The sequence below is a fragment of the Gigantopelta aegis genome, chromosome 15 (genome assembly GCF_016097555.1).
Source record: "Gigantopelta aegis isolate Gae_Host chromosome 15, Gae_host_genome, whole genome shotgun sequence".
Classification (NCBI taxonomy): domain Eukaryota; kingdom Metazoa; phylum Mollusca; class Gastropoda; order Neomphalida; family Peltospiridae; genus Gigantopelta; species Gigantopelta aegis.
Window position 1 is genome coordinate 45,808,168 of NC_054713.1, and position 16,881 is coordinate 45,825,048.

The 16,881-nt window shown below is 36.7% G+C and overlaps 1 protein-coding gene across 1 annotated transcript in view; it reads left to right on the forward strand.

Moving 5' to 3' along the window:
• Positions 1–3,431: 3,431 nt before the first annotated feature.
• LOC121390623 (tumor necrosis factor receptor superfamily member 21-like) overlaps positions 3,432–16,881 on the forward strand; it is a 32,781-nt gene continuing 19,331 nt past the window's right edge. Inside the window, exons 1-2 of the mRNA XM_041522485.1 lie at positions 3,432–3,501; positions 9,938–10,037. Coding sequence (XP_041378419.1) covers positions 9,945–10,037 — 93 coding nt within the window. The 5' untranslated portion in view covers positions 3,432–3,501; positions 9,938–9,944. The remainder of the gene's footprint in view (positions 3,502–9,937; positions 10,038–16,881) is intronic.

The window sequence follows — 16,881 nt, forward strand, 5'->3', positions numbered from 1 at the left end:
CTGCACGTGCTTTCGTGTGCTCGACTTGGGGTCCTTCATTTGGTTGTTTTTGTCAGCGAACGTTTTCTACTGGGATGTATGCGGCCATTGGAACTGATTGAACGCTGGAACGCTTCTCGTTTCGACAGCCTGCACCACCAGGTTGGATTCTTTTTTAGTGAGATTCCTCACTATGACTACTCGTATGACGGCCATTCTGCAGAACGCCACGGTTGCTCGCGTTTAGTCGCTACATGTCCGAGCCTGTCCTAGCAGCACTGGAAGATTGACCGCCCCACTCTAAGAAGAAATAGGAAGCGGAGTCAGCCCCTACTACTCTTTTTCTAGACTTTACTTTGCTTTATAGTGATACCATCTCGTATCCTCCGGAGTCGGACCTGTCCGCACCACTATACCAACTGTCACGGGGATCCTATAATACCCGTAACTGAATAAAATACGATTATCCAAATATCTCTCCTAACTGTATATCTATTAGATCTCTCTGTATCGGGCAGTGTATACCCGCGTGGCTCGGCTCTAGGTATAACAGAGATACGATCTTATATAAAGTATGTGTAATATAGCACGTTTAGTTCACTAGAAAACACAACAAAACACAATACACTTTGGAATCTGTATTAGTCTTAAGCTGACAAACCTTTGCCGCAGTTAATGGTTTACAACAACAATAATAATAACAACCCAGAACTAATCACTTAATTAGTTAATCACTAGGTGTCTAGTTTACACAATATTCTAATCACTTCACCGGGACACCCACACGTGTGATAATTGAGAAACGCTGCCCGGGGAACTTAATTAATAAAGGAATTACAACTCTATTCCTAACTGGTTAATTTTTAATTAACCCTTAACTACTCAATCAGTAACCTTGTAATACAGAATTAATACTGGTACCTATCACAATAAAGACAATAACATACAGTTTACCTAGGTCCTCTAGGATGACCGGCTCAGCTGTATATTTTTAGAACAGTGAAGCCTACAATTTACTTCGTCAGATTACCGGAAACACTGTCTAAATAATATTGGTATAATACAGTATTAAAATATTTAAAGTCACATCAATCTCATCAAGGTTATACAACAGAGCAGAAAAATATATTTACCACGTCCGGACTGAACTTATATAGATCGTTCAGTGGACGACGTCCGTTTCCCCTGGATACTTCCAATGTTTCTCCCCGATATCTCTAAATCCTATCTATTTATTACAAAATCAGAATATCGCCTGGGGGCACATCGCGGTTCTCCCCCTATCATGTGATATTTCCACAGCGACCAAGACGGCAATTTTCTCTTAGATGGCCAGACTTACTGTCGCCTAGTCGCCAAAATCACGGTCGTAAAAACCGCACTCGCGGAGGTATTACGTAACTACTGGCCACATGGCCTCCGCATCTGGTCTGGGTGTGTATTGGAAACAGCTCGACCACCGTCGCGCGGAGGTATTACGTAACAAAGTGCCCACCTAGTCTAAGTGCATATTGGGACTGCACACGGCCCTCTAAAACAATTTAAAAAAAATTAAGAGCATGTTCCGTCACACCAACCCATGACGACTGGACTATACCCTAGTCTGATACTCTCTCTCGTTCAGACGGATCCGGCTTCTCAAGATCTGTATTTCAGCACAGCACTACACCTTCAACGTCTATCGACGGTCAATCTAGCGGTTTTCTTGACGGGATGCAACCCATCTCGTCCCTTTAAGCTGTGCACCCAAACGGCCTTAACGAGGCCACTCGCGTGGACATATCGATCGGACTTTAAACTTTTAGATCTGCGTTCAAAATTTTACGTCGAAATTACTTCTTTTTTTTTTTTTTTTAAATATTATTAAATAGTCCGATCCTCTCTTTTCTCTTATTTAATTTTGGACTGTCCTTCTAAAATGCTCCAAATTATATAAATATTCGGCCGAGCAGTCAATTCTTTTTTATTTTTGGCTTGTAACCTTTTTTTTAAATTTATTTATTCTATTAACTTTTTTACTAATTGCTATTTTCAAAATTCTGCCCATTGTCAACCCCGCACCCCCTCCATCCCGAGTCAGGCCACCGATCTTATCGGAGGTCGGACTCGGGATGGGCATGTTCGAAACCCTAGTGGTATATGGGCATGTTAAACTAGTTATCATCATCATCATCCAAATCACTTTTACTTTTTTCTTACGTCAAACCAAACTGAAATTATTTACAAAAACAATTTTGTACGAGGATGGGTCCTCGCAACGCAGACAACAAATCTGAACCATGGACGACACAAAATATCTAAATTTGAAGCACATGTTTCACGGCAAAACGTCACTCACTGTATCGTCACGCATTCGTTTCAAGTATTCAACATAAAACAAACGCTTTAAATTGCAGTCTATATTCAATCTAATAGCCGTTTTTTAACGTTCTATTATAGCGAATTAACGCCGTAAATTATGGCGTTATAATACTGTAATAGTGCGTTTTAACGCCGTTATAAGAATAAGAATAAGAATAATTTATTTGCATAACACCCGAATATGGGCAAAGCAAAAGTAACAATATAATATACATTTATCTGCAGTAACAATAACTTAAATATACATTGTTACATAAACACACATCTGAATCGACAAATACATAGGCCTATGTTACTATTATGTAATTTAAGCCTTATAAGTTATTACTAGTGATATTAATATTTAAGTAAAAGCAAATATTGTCAGAAGTGTAGAGCCATAAAAACCATCAATTCGTACCTATGGCGTTCGTGAAATATTTTTCACGGATCCACACACCCGAGTACATTATAATGCCCTAAACTTGGCTAAAGTAGTGATTTATTTGTTTTGGCGGAAATCAGCTACCGTAAAAAGGAGCTGTCTTCCGGTAGGCGAAATAAGAGTGAGTGTGCACGTTTTGTTTGTTAACTTCCAAATTAAGTTTGTCAAGTGCGCAGTAAGTTTGAACATAATCCTTAGTGGATGCTTTTAATAAAAGACTCGTTATTTATTACATACAGAATGATATTGAACATGACATTGATTGATAATATGATATTAAACTAGAATTTAGAAAGTATCGTGACGTAACTGAAATACGTTAGTAACCAGTTTTCGTAACCTAACTTCACAGACTCTTCCCAATAGAGATGATTGACGTTCGGGGTTTCGGGCTCCCAATTTTTTTTTCTTGGGGAGGGGGGTGGGGGGGGGCTGACTTTTGCCCAAACTAAACGAAAATGACTGAATCTGAATAACAACATTTATTATTAGTATTACTGTCAAATACCTATATATTGTATACATGTAGGGTTGGAAATTAATCACCATGACTTTGCATTTTTAGCGATAGAAATAAACAGAATTTTTCATTTGTCTACCAGACAAGTACTGCAAAATCTACTTGTGCAGTAATATATTACTTGTCAAATGTTTTGTTTTATTCAAGTACAAGGACTGTATTTGCTCAAGATGAAACTGCACTGAACATTTGATGTGTCCACAGGACATCCATTGAGGTACATTTTGCTTGTTGAGCCGATTTTCACTTATCAGGACAAACAGACAAGTGCTTATTTCAAACACTGATTTTTACATGGATTACAACTAATATTTTGGGTTGAATGATTGAGTTACATGTGAAAAGTATCCCGAGACCTCTGCCATTCGAGAGTTAGAACTTAGGACATTTGTACGGTTTTGATCTCTGTCGGAGATATCTATATATAGCAGTAGACAGATTTTCAATCTAATACAACAATAATCCTAGGTTTGATGCTAAACACCTTTACTTTAATTGGTCACGTCTTTAGTTTGCCAATCACAAATATTTTACATAGTAACAGTGTTCGAGATTAATGGTATCCCGATATCCCAGGGATACCAGAATTTAATTTTGGATACCAGACTTCAATAACCCAGTATCCCACCAGGATACCATATAATGTTTTTTTAATCCTGTGTTTTTATTTTTCGCTGAAACAATGAAAGTCATCATTTACTGGTGAAGTTAAAGTAATGTGTAGTATTTTCGAGCTTGTACTCAGTCTAATGCTATGCTGTAACAATATCTCCCCCAACTCATACCCAGTCTGATGCTACACAGGAGCAATAGCGGTGTAGCAATAGACTGGGAACTGCTACGTCCCTATTGTTTTTGTTGGATGTTTCCTCCCTTCAAATTTTATTTGAGATATTGATTCCACATAGATCTGCAGAAAATTATACAGTAAGTTTATTATTAGTAACGTCAGAAACACTTTAGATTACTACTAAATATTAATTTATGTTAATATTACGCAAAAATAGATGTCGCAAATATTTTTATCGATTCCATTTGATTGCGAATTTCACAAATTCCACGATTTCGATTGTGGCATAGCAATAGACTGGGAACGAGAACAGTGTCGTCAAGTTTATTATGATGTTATTTATGAATTTCATTTAAGTGGGATACCAGTCCTTGCCTTTTGAAAAACAAAGGCGAGTGAAAAATCGCACACCTTAAAGCCGCACACCCACTTTTCGCGCCCTTGTTTTGGCTTTCTTTGTACACAATAAATATAGCATATCTTACCGTAATTTCACTTGAAATCCATATTTCGTAAAAGGTACAATTTTTCAATCACAGAATTTTCTTCAAACACATTCAGGTGCTTCAGTAATGTTCGAAAAAAAAAAAATCAATAGGAATTTTGCACTGGATTTTTTTCCAGCATTCTTAAAACGGAAACGTCATGTACCCAGTTTGTGGTTATTGTAAGGAGGTGCAAAGTGACGTCATTGGAATTCTGACGTCATTCAAATTCAAAATTAGCTATATTATTACAATGCATCGCCATATTAAAATAAAAACTGGTCTACTAACCTTGACCCCTGTTAAATTTCTACAACAAGCAAACAACGCTGTTTACAGGTCAGTATATTTTACTTTTTCATAATTCTACAAAAAATATTAAGTTTAAGTTTAAAAAAATAAAAAAACTACCTTTTGTCAAATATATCATATGAAAAAATTAACGTTGGATATGTTTCATTTATTGTGTACGAAGCCAAAACAAGGGTCCAAAAAGTGACTGTCGTAGACCTTAATAATGATGAATTCACAAATCACAACTGACAATAACAATTTGTAGACCAAAAATCCACATAATAAATACAATAAATATGTTTAATTATTGTTCTATTCATTCTTTTATTTTTATTTTTTATTTAAAAATATTTCTCGCGCGGTCCAGTTTACATCAACTTTTAATGAATGACATTTGTAGTAAAAGTTGTGGATGTTACTGACCTTGACATTAATTATGAATGAAAAAAATAGTCCCGTTATGCTAATAAGGTCGCTGTCCAACCAATTGAAATTGACTCTGTTCCCTGTTGACAAATCAAAATACAGTTTGTAATACGCACCTGGTGGTGCGTACGAAATTTGTACGACACCGCTATATCTTCACCAGGAGGGTAATAATGTGATCTATTACCTCACAAAACTGGACTTTCTAATTAATAATAAATTAAATAGGCAAAGAATTTTGATATCATTGGTACGTCTTCGAAGATGTCTATTAAACCTGTGTTTTCCTATTTGTATAGCAAAGATAAGTATCGGTCATATATTAAAATCTTGCATGGACGCTACCGTTCTTGTAACATTTTTTTCTGGTATTATTAAACGGATCTTTCTATCAGCTACATAAGGTAAATAGTGGCAATCAATATACAAAGTTATTTTACGTGTGCTGTTTCTTAAGTGTAATGTGCGTTATTTTTCACACTCGCCAGATTGAAATTACGTGCGCTGTACGAGCGTGATAGCACCTGTGCACCTTAAAAAGCAAGGTCTGGGATACTAAATTCTCAGGTGGGATACCAGATTTTGAAATGTTAGTATCCAGCTGGGATACTGCCCCAATTTTTTTTATCTCGAACATTGTAGTAACCACTAAAAATACACAAACTACAGAAAGAAAGCCGTCTGCACCTACATATTTAACCGGAACATTATTGAAAGGTGGTGCTGTCAGGTTTCTTCCTGTAGTGTGTGTAATATACTTATCTACCCTTGATTTGCATAGCGCTAAGCGGCCCCAATTAGCCACTTTAGAACTGACTTACCGCGCATTCACGCTGCAGTCGCTTGCAACAAAGGCCCTTTGTTACTACTGATTCGTGGAGTAGTCATCAACTTGTTCTTTTATTTTTTGACGTTAATAAAGTTTTCTATTACTTATATTGTTTGTCAGATTGTGTGCAATCTCCTTCTATTACAGAAACGAAAATGTACAATATGTTTTGTTTCAACAGAAATATTTACAAACTCGTCTTGGGGAGACCAAGAAAAAGTGGCTGACTCGTTAAAACAGCATCTTAATAAAGTTTTGATATTTGCAATCAATATGCATGTGTTTGTGTATATATCACTGTGTACGAACGGAAGTGTACATTAATTTGACTAAATGACAAGCTGCGATTTTCTGTATCGCAAGCTGCATTATTTACTATGACTTATGCAGTAGACTAGTTAATAATGAAACTAACGATACAGAAATTCACTTCCTCGCATGTCTGACTCTGTAATAAAGACGGTTTCGGGAGGAAACATGCACATATTTTTCAGTGGAATAAACATGGGTAAAAAATCGTACATCATGACGTATATTCAATTTAATTAAATACTGACGATGCAAATAAAATGCATTATTGGTGAAAATACGCAAACAGCGAATTCAGTGTCATTGTCAGACAAGGTGTAATGGACATAGTGTAATGGACACAATTTCATATGCAATTTAATAGTTACAATCGACTATCCACCTGCAATTATTAATATTATGCACAACAATTAGGCATTCCATAGTAGGCTATATATATATATATACACACACACACACACACACACACACACACACACACACACACACACACACACACACACACACACACACACACACACACACACACACACACCACACCAGCTATGGGTATTAGAGAGAAATCAACATAAATACACATCACGCAGTCCAGTGTCATTGTCAGGCAATGTGTAAAGGACACAGTTTTACACGTGTGTATATATATGATGCATTAATCACCAGGAGGTAGGCTATTGTTTATTTTGGGGCAGATTTGTTGTTGTTACTGGGGTTTTCTTTGGGGGTGGGGGGGGGTATTTTTAAAATATTAGGTTTTTCGTTTTGCCTGTCACTTACGCTTATAATCATGTATACAACAATGTCTTCATTTTAACATGTTGGGCATCTACCTACAGTGTACCTTAAATAATAGGCTTGCAAGACCAACATAAATATGTTTACATAAATATTTTGATGTAAACAAAACTAGTACTGTTACTATAGGTAGATGTTTTTAGGTTAAATTATATAGTTAGCTGTTACTATAGCAAAATGTACACTTTATAATGCAGTGTATATACATAGTCCATCCCATCCTCCTACAAAAATCGTTTTGTTATTTTTGTAAATAATTTAAGTTTAGTTTGACGTAAAAATAAAAATAAAAGTGTTTAACAATATACTATTTTTGTGTGTAATTTAGAAAACAAGCAACTCAGAAATAAATAACTTGTAGTAAGTTCCATAGTATGAAAAAATGCTTTCCCGGGGGGAGCACTATAAACATGTTTCTATTATCCATTACAACTGTGTTAACTACTGTTACACACTATTCATTAAAACTGCAGGTGTGTTTGTATGTTTAAATAAAATTATGATAATTAATTTGAAAAACAAAATCCAAAAGTTCCATGCAAGAAAACCAGAACAATCCGGGTTGGTAACAGCTAGCTAGATTCATCTCCTATATTTAACACATGGTCAGTTATTACAAAACGCAATTTCATCAACTTAATTTTTACCTGTATCATTCTTTATTTTTAAAGCATAGGTGGGGGGTATTTATGATGCCAGGGACTGGCATGCATAAATCTCAGCTGAAGATTCACAAACAACTGTGGTCATCAGACATATTTGCTGTAACCGGAACGCGCTGGAAGTGGCTAGTGGTTAGGGGACATAACTCTGCCTATTTGTTTTTGCAAATTTCTAATAGAGGCTATACTGAAGTATTTTAGTAATAGTGAAAAGATTGCGTTCCCACTAATAATATAAATTTGTTTAGTTATACCAGTTTAGTTAAACTAATTTAAAGACTAAAGTGTAAGTGTGAATGCAGCTAAATATGTACAAGGCATTAAATAACACTAATTTGGGCACAACAGTTTGTTTTTTTCTGTTCTGAGCACATCAAGGTCTGTTTATAGTGTAGTAATGTTAATAGTTGCTGGTAAAGAGTTTTACATAATCAGAATTGCAATTCAAGGTATTTTAATCTAATTACAGCTTAACACTCCGTTGATTTTGAGGTGAAATGTTTTGAGCTTAGCATATTTGTACTTAATTTGGGCTTGTTTATTTGAGCACACCCTTTACGGCCTCAGCCTTGGTGCAGACTAAAGCCTTGGTGCAGACTAAAGCCCTGGTGCAGACTAAAGCCTTGGTGTACTTGACTGTGATGAAATGCATTTAAACTATAATTATGTCATCCTCTTCAAATTCCAACCAAAGTTTGTTGGAAATGTCCTAGGCACATAGAGAATTTAGTCATTCTGATTAGAACTTGGCGGTATACCGTATATACCGTCCGGTATTGGTATTATGTCAATACCGATTTACTGTTCTGAGCAAATATCAAAATACAAAAATTTTGGTATTGAAAAATCTTTCCCGCCATTTGGTAAAGCACTATCACTAACAATATTTATATCTGATGAATGCTGAGAAGAAGAGAGAGATGGGAGAGATGAGGGCCTTGTGTATGGATTTTTTTTTATTTAGATGAAATTAACGGGTGAGACTTAACTTGGACATGCATTTAAAGCTGAGAATAACGAAAATCCCAATTGATATATGTATTGTATAAATACCGAATAGCATACCGATACTGAGGTAAATCACCTAAAAAATACTGATCCCGATACCGAACCTGAAATTTCAATACCGCCCAGCTCTAATTCTGATCCCCTGGGCTTTAGGGACTGTGCTCAAATTTTCTCAAATAATTTTGACCTAAATTTGATGGGAAGCTTCCTTAAACCATTGAGAAATAAAATTAGGTATTTTGTCATTCTGACCCACTCAAAGACCTGAGGTGTGGGGCCCAAAAGGTTAAAAAAGTTAATATATAAAAAAAAAATCTTCCATAAATATCAAGCCTTGGCACATGAAGAAATAAAGTAGTGAATTTGGTAATTCTGACACAACCCCCCCTCCCCCAACTCCAGGAGTCCCAAAAGTTGAAAACGAGCTAATTAAAAAATAAATAAAAAAATAGTCTACTTTCAAAAATGCAAATGAATGAATGAGAGACTGTTTAATGACACCTCAGCACCAAAATATTGCATCTATTGGGTGTCAAATTATGGTAAATAAATCAATGAATTGATGGTAAACATAATGTTTGTGCCTAGGGAGGGCTGAATTTTAGTATACTAGAGTTGTATAGAAAGTTAGTTTGTTTTGTTTAACGACACCACTAGAGCACATTTATTTATTAATCTTCCGCTATTGGATGTCAACCATTTGGTAATTTTTGACAGTCTTAGATAGGAAGCCTGCTTCATTTTCCCGTTAGTAGCAAGCTTCATTCATTATCAAGTTTTCCCTTGCTGCTAATCGAAAAGAGTAGCCCATGAAGTGGTGACAGCGGGTTTCCTCTCTCAATATATGTGTGGTCCTTAAACATATATCTGATGCCATATAACCGTAAATAAAATGTGTTGAGAGTCGTTAAATAAAACATTTCCTTCCTTCATTATCAAGTTTTATACCAATTCAATGGTTCTGTTTTGACCCAAAATAACTAAAATAAATGTGTCGTGATCACCTTTCATAAATTCGACTCCAAATAAAGATGTGTGTTTTCTTCTGTTTTTAGAATCGCGATGAGTGTTCCGAATGTGGCTCTGATGTCGGCGGCAGTGTTGACGACGATTTCCTCACCAACAGCGTGTTCAGCAGAGCCCACCGCTCTTGAGGTTTTTATTATTATAAAAAAAATTATTCAAAAGGGTAATTACCCAAATAGCATATCATAGGTAATTTTTCAAAATAGTAGCATAGGATCTTTTATATGCACCATCCTACAGACATGATAGCAGCCTTTGATATATACCAGCCATGATGCATTTGGCTGGAACGAGAAATAGTCCAATGGGTCGAGTGATGGGGATCGATCCTAGACCGATCATGTGTCAGGTGTTTATACTGGGCAATGTCCCGTCTGATATACAGTGGGTTGGAGGAGTGACTGTTGTCTGTGGACTCTGTGCCACACTGTTTGATATATAAGGCCTCCACGAATCCAAAATATTAGATTCGAGTACTCGAGGGTCAAACTCGACCTGGACTCTAGTACCCGACACTTACACTAGATGATGATGAGATTAAGGAACAAAGTAAAATTGCATTATGCATCTTAATTCCATTGCTGAACATGGATGCCAAATCATGCCATTGTATTGCATTTAGAAACCGGCTGATATGTTCAGTGTTGTGACAGACGAACGGCCAGCTTAAAAGAGAAACTAGTGCATGATCATATAATTATTGTGTAACTTGTATCGTTGATTATCTACTGCTGAAATTATTGTCCTAGATTGTCCATTGTATTATAGTTGATCATTATATTCGATCTTGTACAGGTACTCGAGTCCTGTGAACGGACTCGAGTCTTGCTAGACTCGACCCGTGCCCGAGTACTCGTGAAGACCCAACTGATACAACACAATCTTTGCTTCTATTTATATGAATAATACAAAGAACATGGCACATTTCAAAACAAGTATAGAAATGTAAATAAGAACATTTATACAGTCATGGGCATGTATGGAATTAAGTGAATAAAGGTATGTTTTGTACATAGACAAATATACGGTTATTTTAAATGATTTAATAATCAGGCATGGCAGAGCAGGGGGGGGGGGGGCTATGGAGGTTGTATCAAAAATATTACTGGTAGTAAATCTTCAGGCAGAAATTTATTTTAGTCGTAGAATGCAGGAAATTGCATACCAGGACATGTTGTTCTCAAACGTTTATGGGGAAGCATACTCCTGAATCCCTTAGAAACTTTGCTTTGCATCCTCAATCTCAGTCAGCGCCGCCCCCCCCCCCCCCCCCCCCCTCCCAATGTCTACTTTAAAATTTAGTGAAATCCAAGTAGGTGAAATACTAGCGACAAAATTTTAGCGAGGTCATCATATCAGAAACTTAAACTTCCAAATATATTGATACCCAGTTATTTTGTAAGAAAATATCAATTAATACTTAAAATTCTTTAGCCAAATCAAAATAAAATTCACCAATTGTTTTCAAAATTTACACTTGGCAAATTTGGCGCATGCCAGAGCCTTAGGTACCAACTGACCAAGGCAAACTTTTCCTTTAAAAGAGCAGCTTAAAGACAATTTTCATCAAGTTGTTTTTCAGACAAAAATTATTTCACACTGGTGCCTTGGACTGCAGCAATTTGTTGGATAGAGATGCATCATGCCTGTTTACCAAACATATATTACCAATGATAATTATACTATCTTACAGGTATACCATGGCATGTATGGCAAGTGGTGTTTCTCATGAATATATGACTTTGTAAATATTTCAAAGTTTGTTTTGTTAACTACACTAAAGCACATTTATTTCCTAATCATCTGCTATTGGATCTCAAATCCTATTCTGACATTTCTTAATTAGTACCAAGAGATCTTTTATAGGCTCCATCCCACAGACAGGATAGCACATATCACAACCTTTAATATATCAGTCATAGTGTTTTCCCTAGAAATTTGGCAAGGCATGGTAGACAAAACATTTTGGGGGCATTTTCACCATTTTCAGGGCACTTTTCTTTGCATTAAAGACAAAAAAAATAATTGAAATAAACATAAATGTAATTAATGTTTTTGCCTTAATAAATGAATGGCAAAATATATAACAGATATTTTTATTAATTAATAATATATTTTTTTAGTGTTTCATCAAGGCAATTTTAGAATTAATTATTGAAAAAGGCTTGTTTAATCTCAGGGCAGCATGGTGCTGGTTAAGGCAAGATGGTGCTAGACTATTGAGGCATGGTGCTGGTTACGGCAAGATGGTGCTAGACTATTGAGGCATGGTGCTGGTTACGGCAAGATGGTGCTAGACTATTGAGGCATGGTGCTGGTTACGGCAAGATGGTGCTAGACTATTGAGGCATGGTGCTGGTTAAGGCAAGATGGTGCTAGACTATTGAGGCATGGTGCTGGTTAAGGCAAGATGGTGCTAGACTATTGAGGCATGGTGCTGGTTAAGGCAAGATGGTGCTAGACTATTGAGGCATGGTGCTGGTTAAGGCAAGATGGTGCTAGACTATTGAGGCATGGTGCTGGTTACGGCAAGATGGTGCTAGACTATTGAGGCATGGTGCTGATTACGGCAAGATGGTGCTAGACTATTGAGGCATGGTGCTGCACCATGCTAAAACAAGCTAGGGAAAACACTAAGTCATGGTGTTGTAAAGTGTATATACATATATATATATATAATAGTGATTTTATACTAAATTTGTGATTGTCATTCATCGATATATTCACATAATTACAAACAACACTTCTATTTTGTTAAAAAATACACAAAAAATTAATTGCTAACGTCCTTTCCTTTCCCGCCCTCAACATTTTGTAACACGTCATTTGACCTACCGTTATGTTACCAACGGCTCTGACAGTGTTACGTCATTGATCTAGAACGGCCCCAATGTTGTTGACAAAAAATATATACAAACTCTGACAAAATCTGTCATTAGAAAGGATTTGATTAAAAACATCATCATCAATGCGTAATAAGTTGTCAAGTAGACCAGCGTGTGCATGCAGAATTCCAAGAGTAAAAAATAATCTGACCCAGACAGCTCTGATTGGACAACCTTTAATATATCAGTCATGGTGTTTTCCCTAGAAATTTGGCAAGGCATGGTAGACAAAACATTTTGGGGGCATTTTCACCATTTTCAGGGCACTTTTCTTTGCATTAAAGACAAAAAAAATAATTGAAATAAACATAAATGTAATTAATGTTTTTGCCTTAATAAATGAATGGCAAAATATATAACAGATATTTTTATTAATTAATAATATATTTTTTTAGTGTTTCATCAAGGCAATTTTAGAATTAATTATTGAAAAAGGCTTGTTTAATCTCAGGGCAGCATGGTGCTGGTTAAGGCAAGATGGTGCTAGACTATTGAGGCATGGTGCTGGTTACGGCAAGATGGTGCTAGACTATTGAGGCATGGTGCTGATTAAGGCAAGATGGTGCTAGACTATTGAGGCATGGTGCTGGTTAAGGCAAGATGGTGCTAGACTATTGAGGCATGGTGCTGGTTAAGGCAAGATGGTGCTAGACTATTGAGGCATGGTGCTGGTTAAGGCAAGATGGTGCTAGACTATTGAGGCATGGTGCTGGTTACGGCAAGATGGTGCTAGACTATTGAGGCATGGTGCTGATTACGGCAACATGGTGCTAGACTATTGAGGCATGGTGCTGCACCATGCTAAAACAAGCTAGGGAAAACACTAAGTCATGGTGTTGTAAAGTGTATATACATATATATATATATAATAGTGATTTTATACTAAATTTGTGATTGTCATTCATCGATATATTCACATAATTACAAACAACACTTCTATTTTGTTAAAAATACACAAAAAATTAATTGCTAACGTCTTTTCCTTTCCCGCCCTCAACATTTTGTAACACGTCATTTGACCTACCGTTACGTTACCAACGGCTCTGACAGTGTTACGTCATTGATCTAGAACGGCCCCAATGTTGTTGACAAAAAAAATATACAAACTCTGACAAAATCTGTCATTAGAAAGGATTTGATTAAAAACATCATCATCAATGCGTAATAAGTTGTCAAGTAGACCAGCGTGTGCATGCAGAATTCCAAGAGTAAAAAATAATCTGACCCAGACAGCTCTGATTGGACAATATGCCACTGCACATCAAATCATGTTCCAGTCACATGGTCTGTGACTTTCTAACAAACGAAACAAAAATGAAACAGTCGAAAATTATCATTGATTACTGTTACTATAGTGTGTACATATCATGGCCGCTGGAACTGGGGCGTCAGGGGCGGCTGCCGCACCAATAATTTGACCAGTTGAGATCGCTATCCAAAGAATTTTACCATTTTACAAAATTTTATTTGTATTACAAAATGGTCTGCATGCCCATAGCCAAGATTTTGAGAGGGGGCTTGCGAGTTGCTTAGAGAGTCCGGGGGCATATTGAGAAGAAAAAGCCACCCGTAGGGTGGTCGACCGATCCCCCCATTGGCTACGGGCCTGGTCCAAATCAGTTTTATTCTATATTAATAATAGATTTGTATATAGATCTACATAATTAATATCCCTATCCTATACGCTATGATATGCTAATTAGTCATTTAGGAGATAACCATATGGTGTTTTTAGATATGTGGGATCAAATGGACAATAACACCCGCAAATCTAAAAACTCCATATGGTTATCTCCTAATTGACTATTTAGCATATCATGGCAGGCGTATCGGATAGGGATATTAATTATGCTTTTGCATATACGTAAGGACAGATTGGACAGTTTGGATATGAAATCTGTAGACAATGCATTTTGCTGTGGTCACGACAAAGAGTGTTCAACTTCGGCAAATTTTGAGTACCGGTAATGCCAAAAAACCCACCCCCAACACAAATGGCATATCTGAGACATCATTGGAGACACACATTCGTTTAAAAAAAAACAGAAAGAAAAAAAAACGCCTTCCAGTGGTGTGGCCTGAATGCATTTAAAATGTAACTAAACGGGGAGTCTAAAAGCTCCTTAATGTTTTATTATATTATTTGCATTTCTTTTTATATAAAATAGCAACACATTTTATCACAATCAAATATTATTTATAATGTCCAGAAGCGATTAAAATCGCTTTTCCAGTATCTACTTTTCAAGTTTTTTACCGACTTCGTTGATTTCCATAACGAGTTCATTTGTGTAGGCTACAGAAGTCACTATTTAATTCAATCGCTTTTCTCTTTTTGTCATAACTATATGAACAATATAAATGAGTTATCCTTATCAGATGTTGTGATCTATTACCTTACAAAAGTGGACTGTTTCTAATTAATAATAAATTAAATAGGCAAAGAAGTTTTGATCGGATTGGTACCTCTTCGAAGATGTCTATTAAACCTGTGTTTTCCAATTTGTATAGCAAAGATAAGTACCAGTCATATATTAAAATCTTCCATGGACGTTACCATTCTCGTAACATTATTTTTTTCTGGTATTATTAAACAGATCTTTCTATCAGCTATATAAGGTAACTAGTGCCAATCAATATACAAAATTATGTTACGTGTGCTGTTTGTTAAGTGTAACATGCGTTATTTTTCACACTTGCCAGATTAAAATTATGTGCGCTGTACAAGTGCGATAGCACCCACCAGGGTTGAAAAAAATCACGATTTAATTTTTAAATTTTTTTTTTAATCTGATTTTTAAATTTTAAATTATATATTTTTTTTTTTTTTTTTTTTACTTTAATTTGGAGCTTCTGAATTGAATACTTGCTCCCTATTAAATACACGATTTGGAAGCTTCACTGCATTCTGAAAGGAAATACCTCGAACATCTAGAAATGAGGCAACAAAATAGTATTTTAATATTTTTATTGAACAAAAACAATGTGTTCTCAGTGTCGCAAATGGTATGTCCTCATGTGTTTACTTGCCAATGTCCAAAACAGTGTACCAAGTACTTAAACAGTAACTCAATAATCCCTTGAATGCAAGATGTGACTTCATGTGTCAGAATATCTTACACGTGAAGCCACATCTTTTCTATGCATTTTTGGGATTATTGAGTTAATGTTTAAGTACTTGGTGTTTAGCCAGGATGGCTATATAAGGTGATTTGACACTGAAGTCACATCTGTTAGATCTGACTCTAGAGCATCCCCAAATTCGTCCAATTTTCGTCCAATTTACCACATTGAAGCAGAGTGGCTTCACTTGACACCTTCTATTGTGTTGATCTCCCAGGATCATCCCAACCATAGATTTGGGGGAATTGTCACTGATCAGTATGACCTGTTAGACTACATGGAGTTGAAATCTAATTGCAATTCAATTATAAAATATACTCTTCAAAAAAAGAAACCCAATAGGGTACAAATGGGTTATAACTCCGATTTTATGTTTCCTACCGGTTCATGCTTTGTGAATATTAGGTCATTGCATGTCCCAAACACATTCCCACGGTTACATTCGATAAAACGCAGCTACTGTACAATAAAGTTTCAGAATGTGAATATTCGCAAAAACGCAGCCACGTGCAAACCATGTCACCACTGCACGTGCGTTGTCTGCACGTGCAACATGAACACCGACAGTATAAAAGTGCAGGGTGTTCGCTTGCCTAGCCTCTGTATCTGGCCGACAGTTGACAATCCAGGACATGCCACGTCTCAGTGAACCGCAGAGAAACAATGCCATCGGCCGACTAGATGCAGGCGAATCCAGAACGGCCGTTGCCAGGGCATTCCATGTGTCCCCAAGCACCATCTCCAGACTGTGGGACCGTTACCAGCAACATGGATCAACACGTGACCTCCCTAGATCCGGTCGACCACGGGTCACTACCCCCGGGCAGGACCGCTACATCCGGGTACGCCACCTTCGGGAACGATTGACTACTGCCACCTCCACAGCAATACCAGGTTTGCGCAGGATATCCGACCAGACCGTACGGAACCGCCTACATGAGGTAGGAATTCGTGCCAGACGTCCA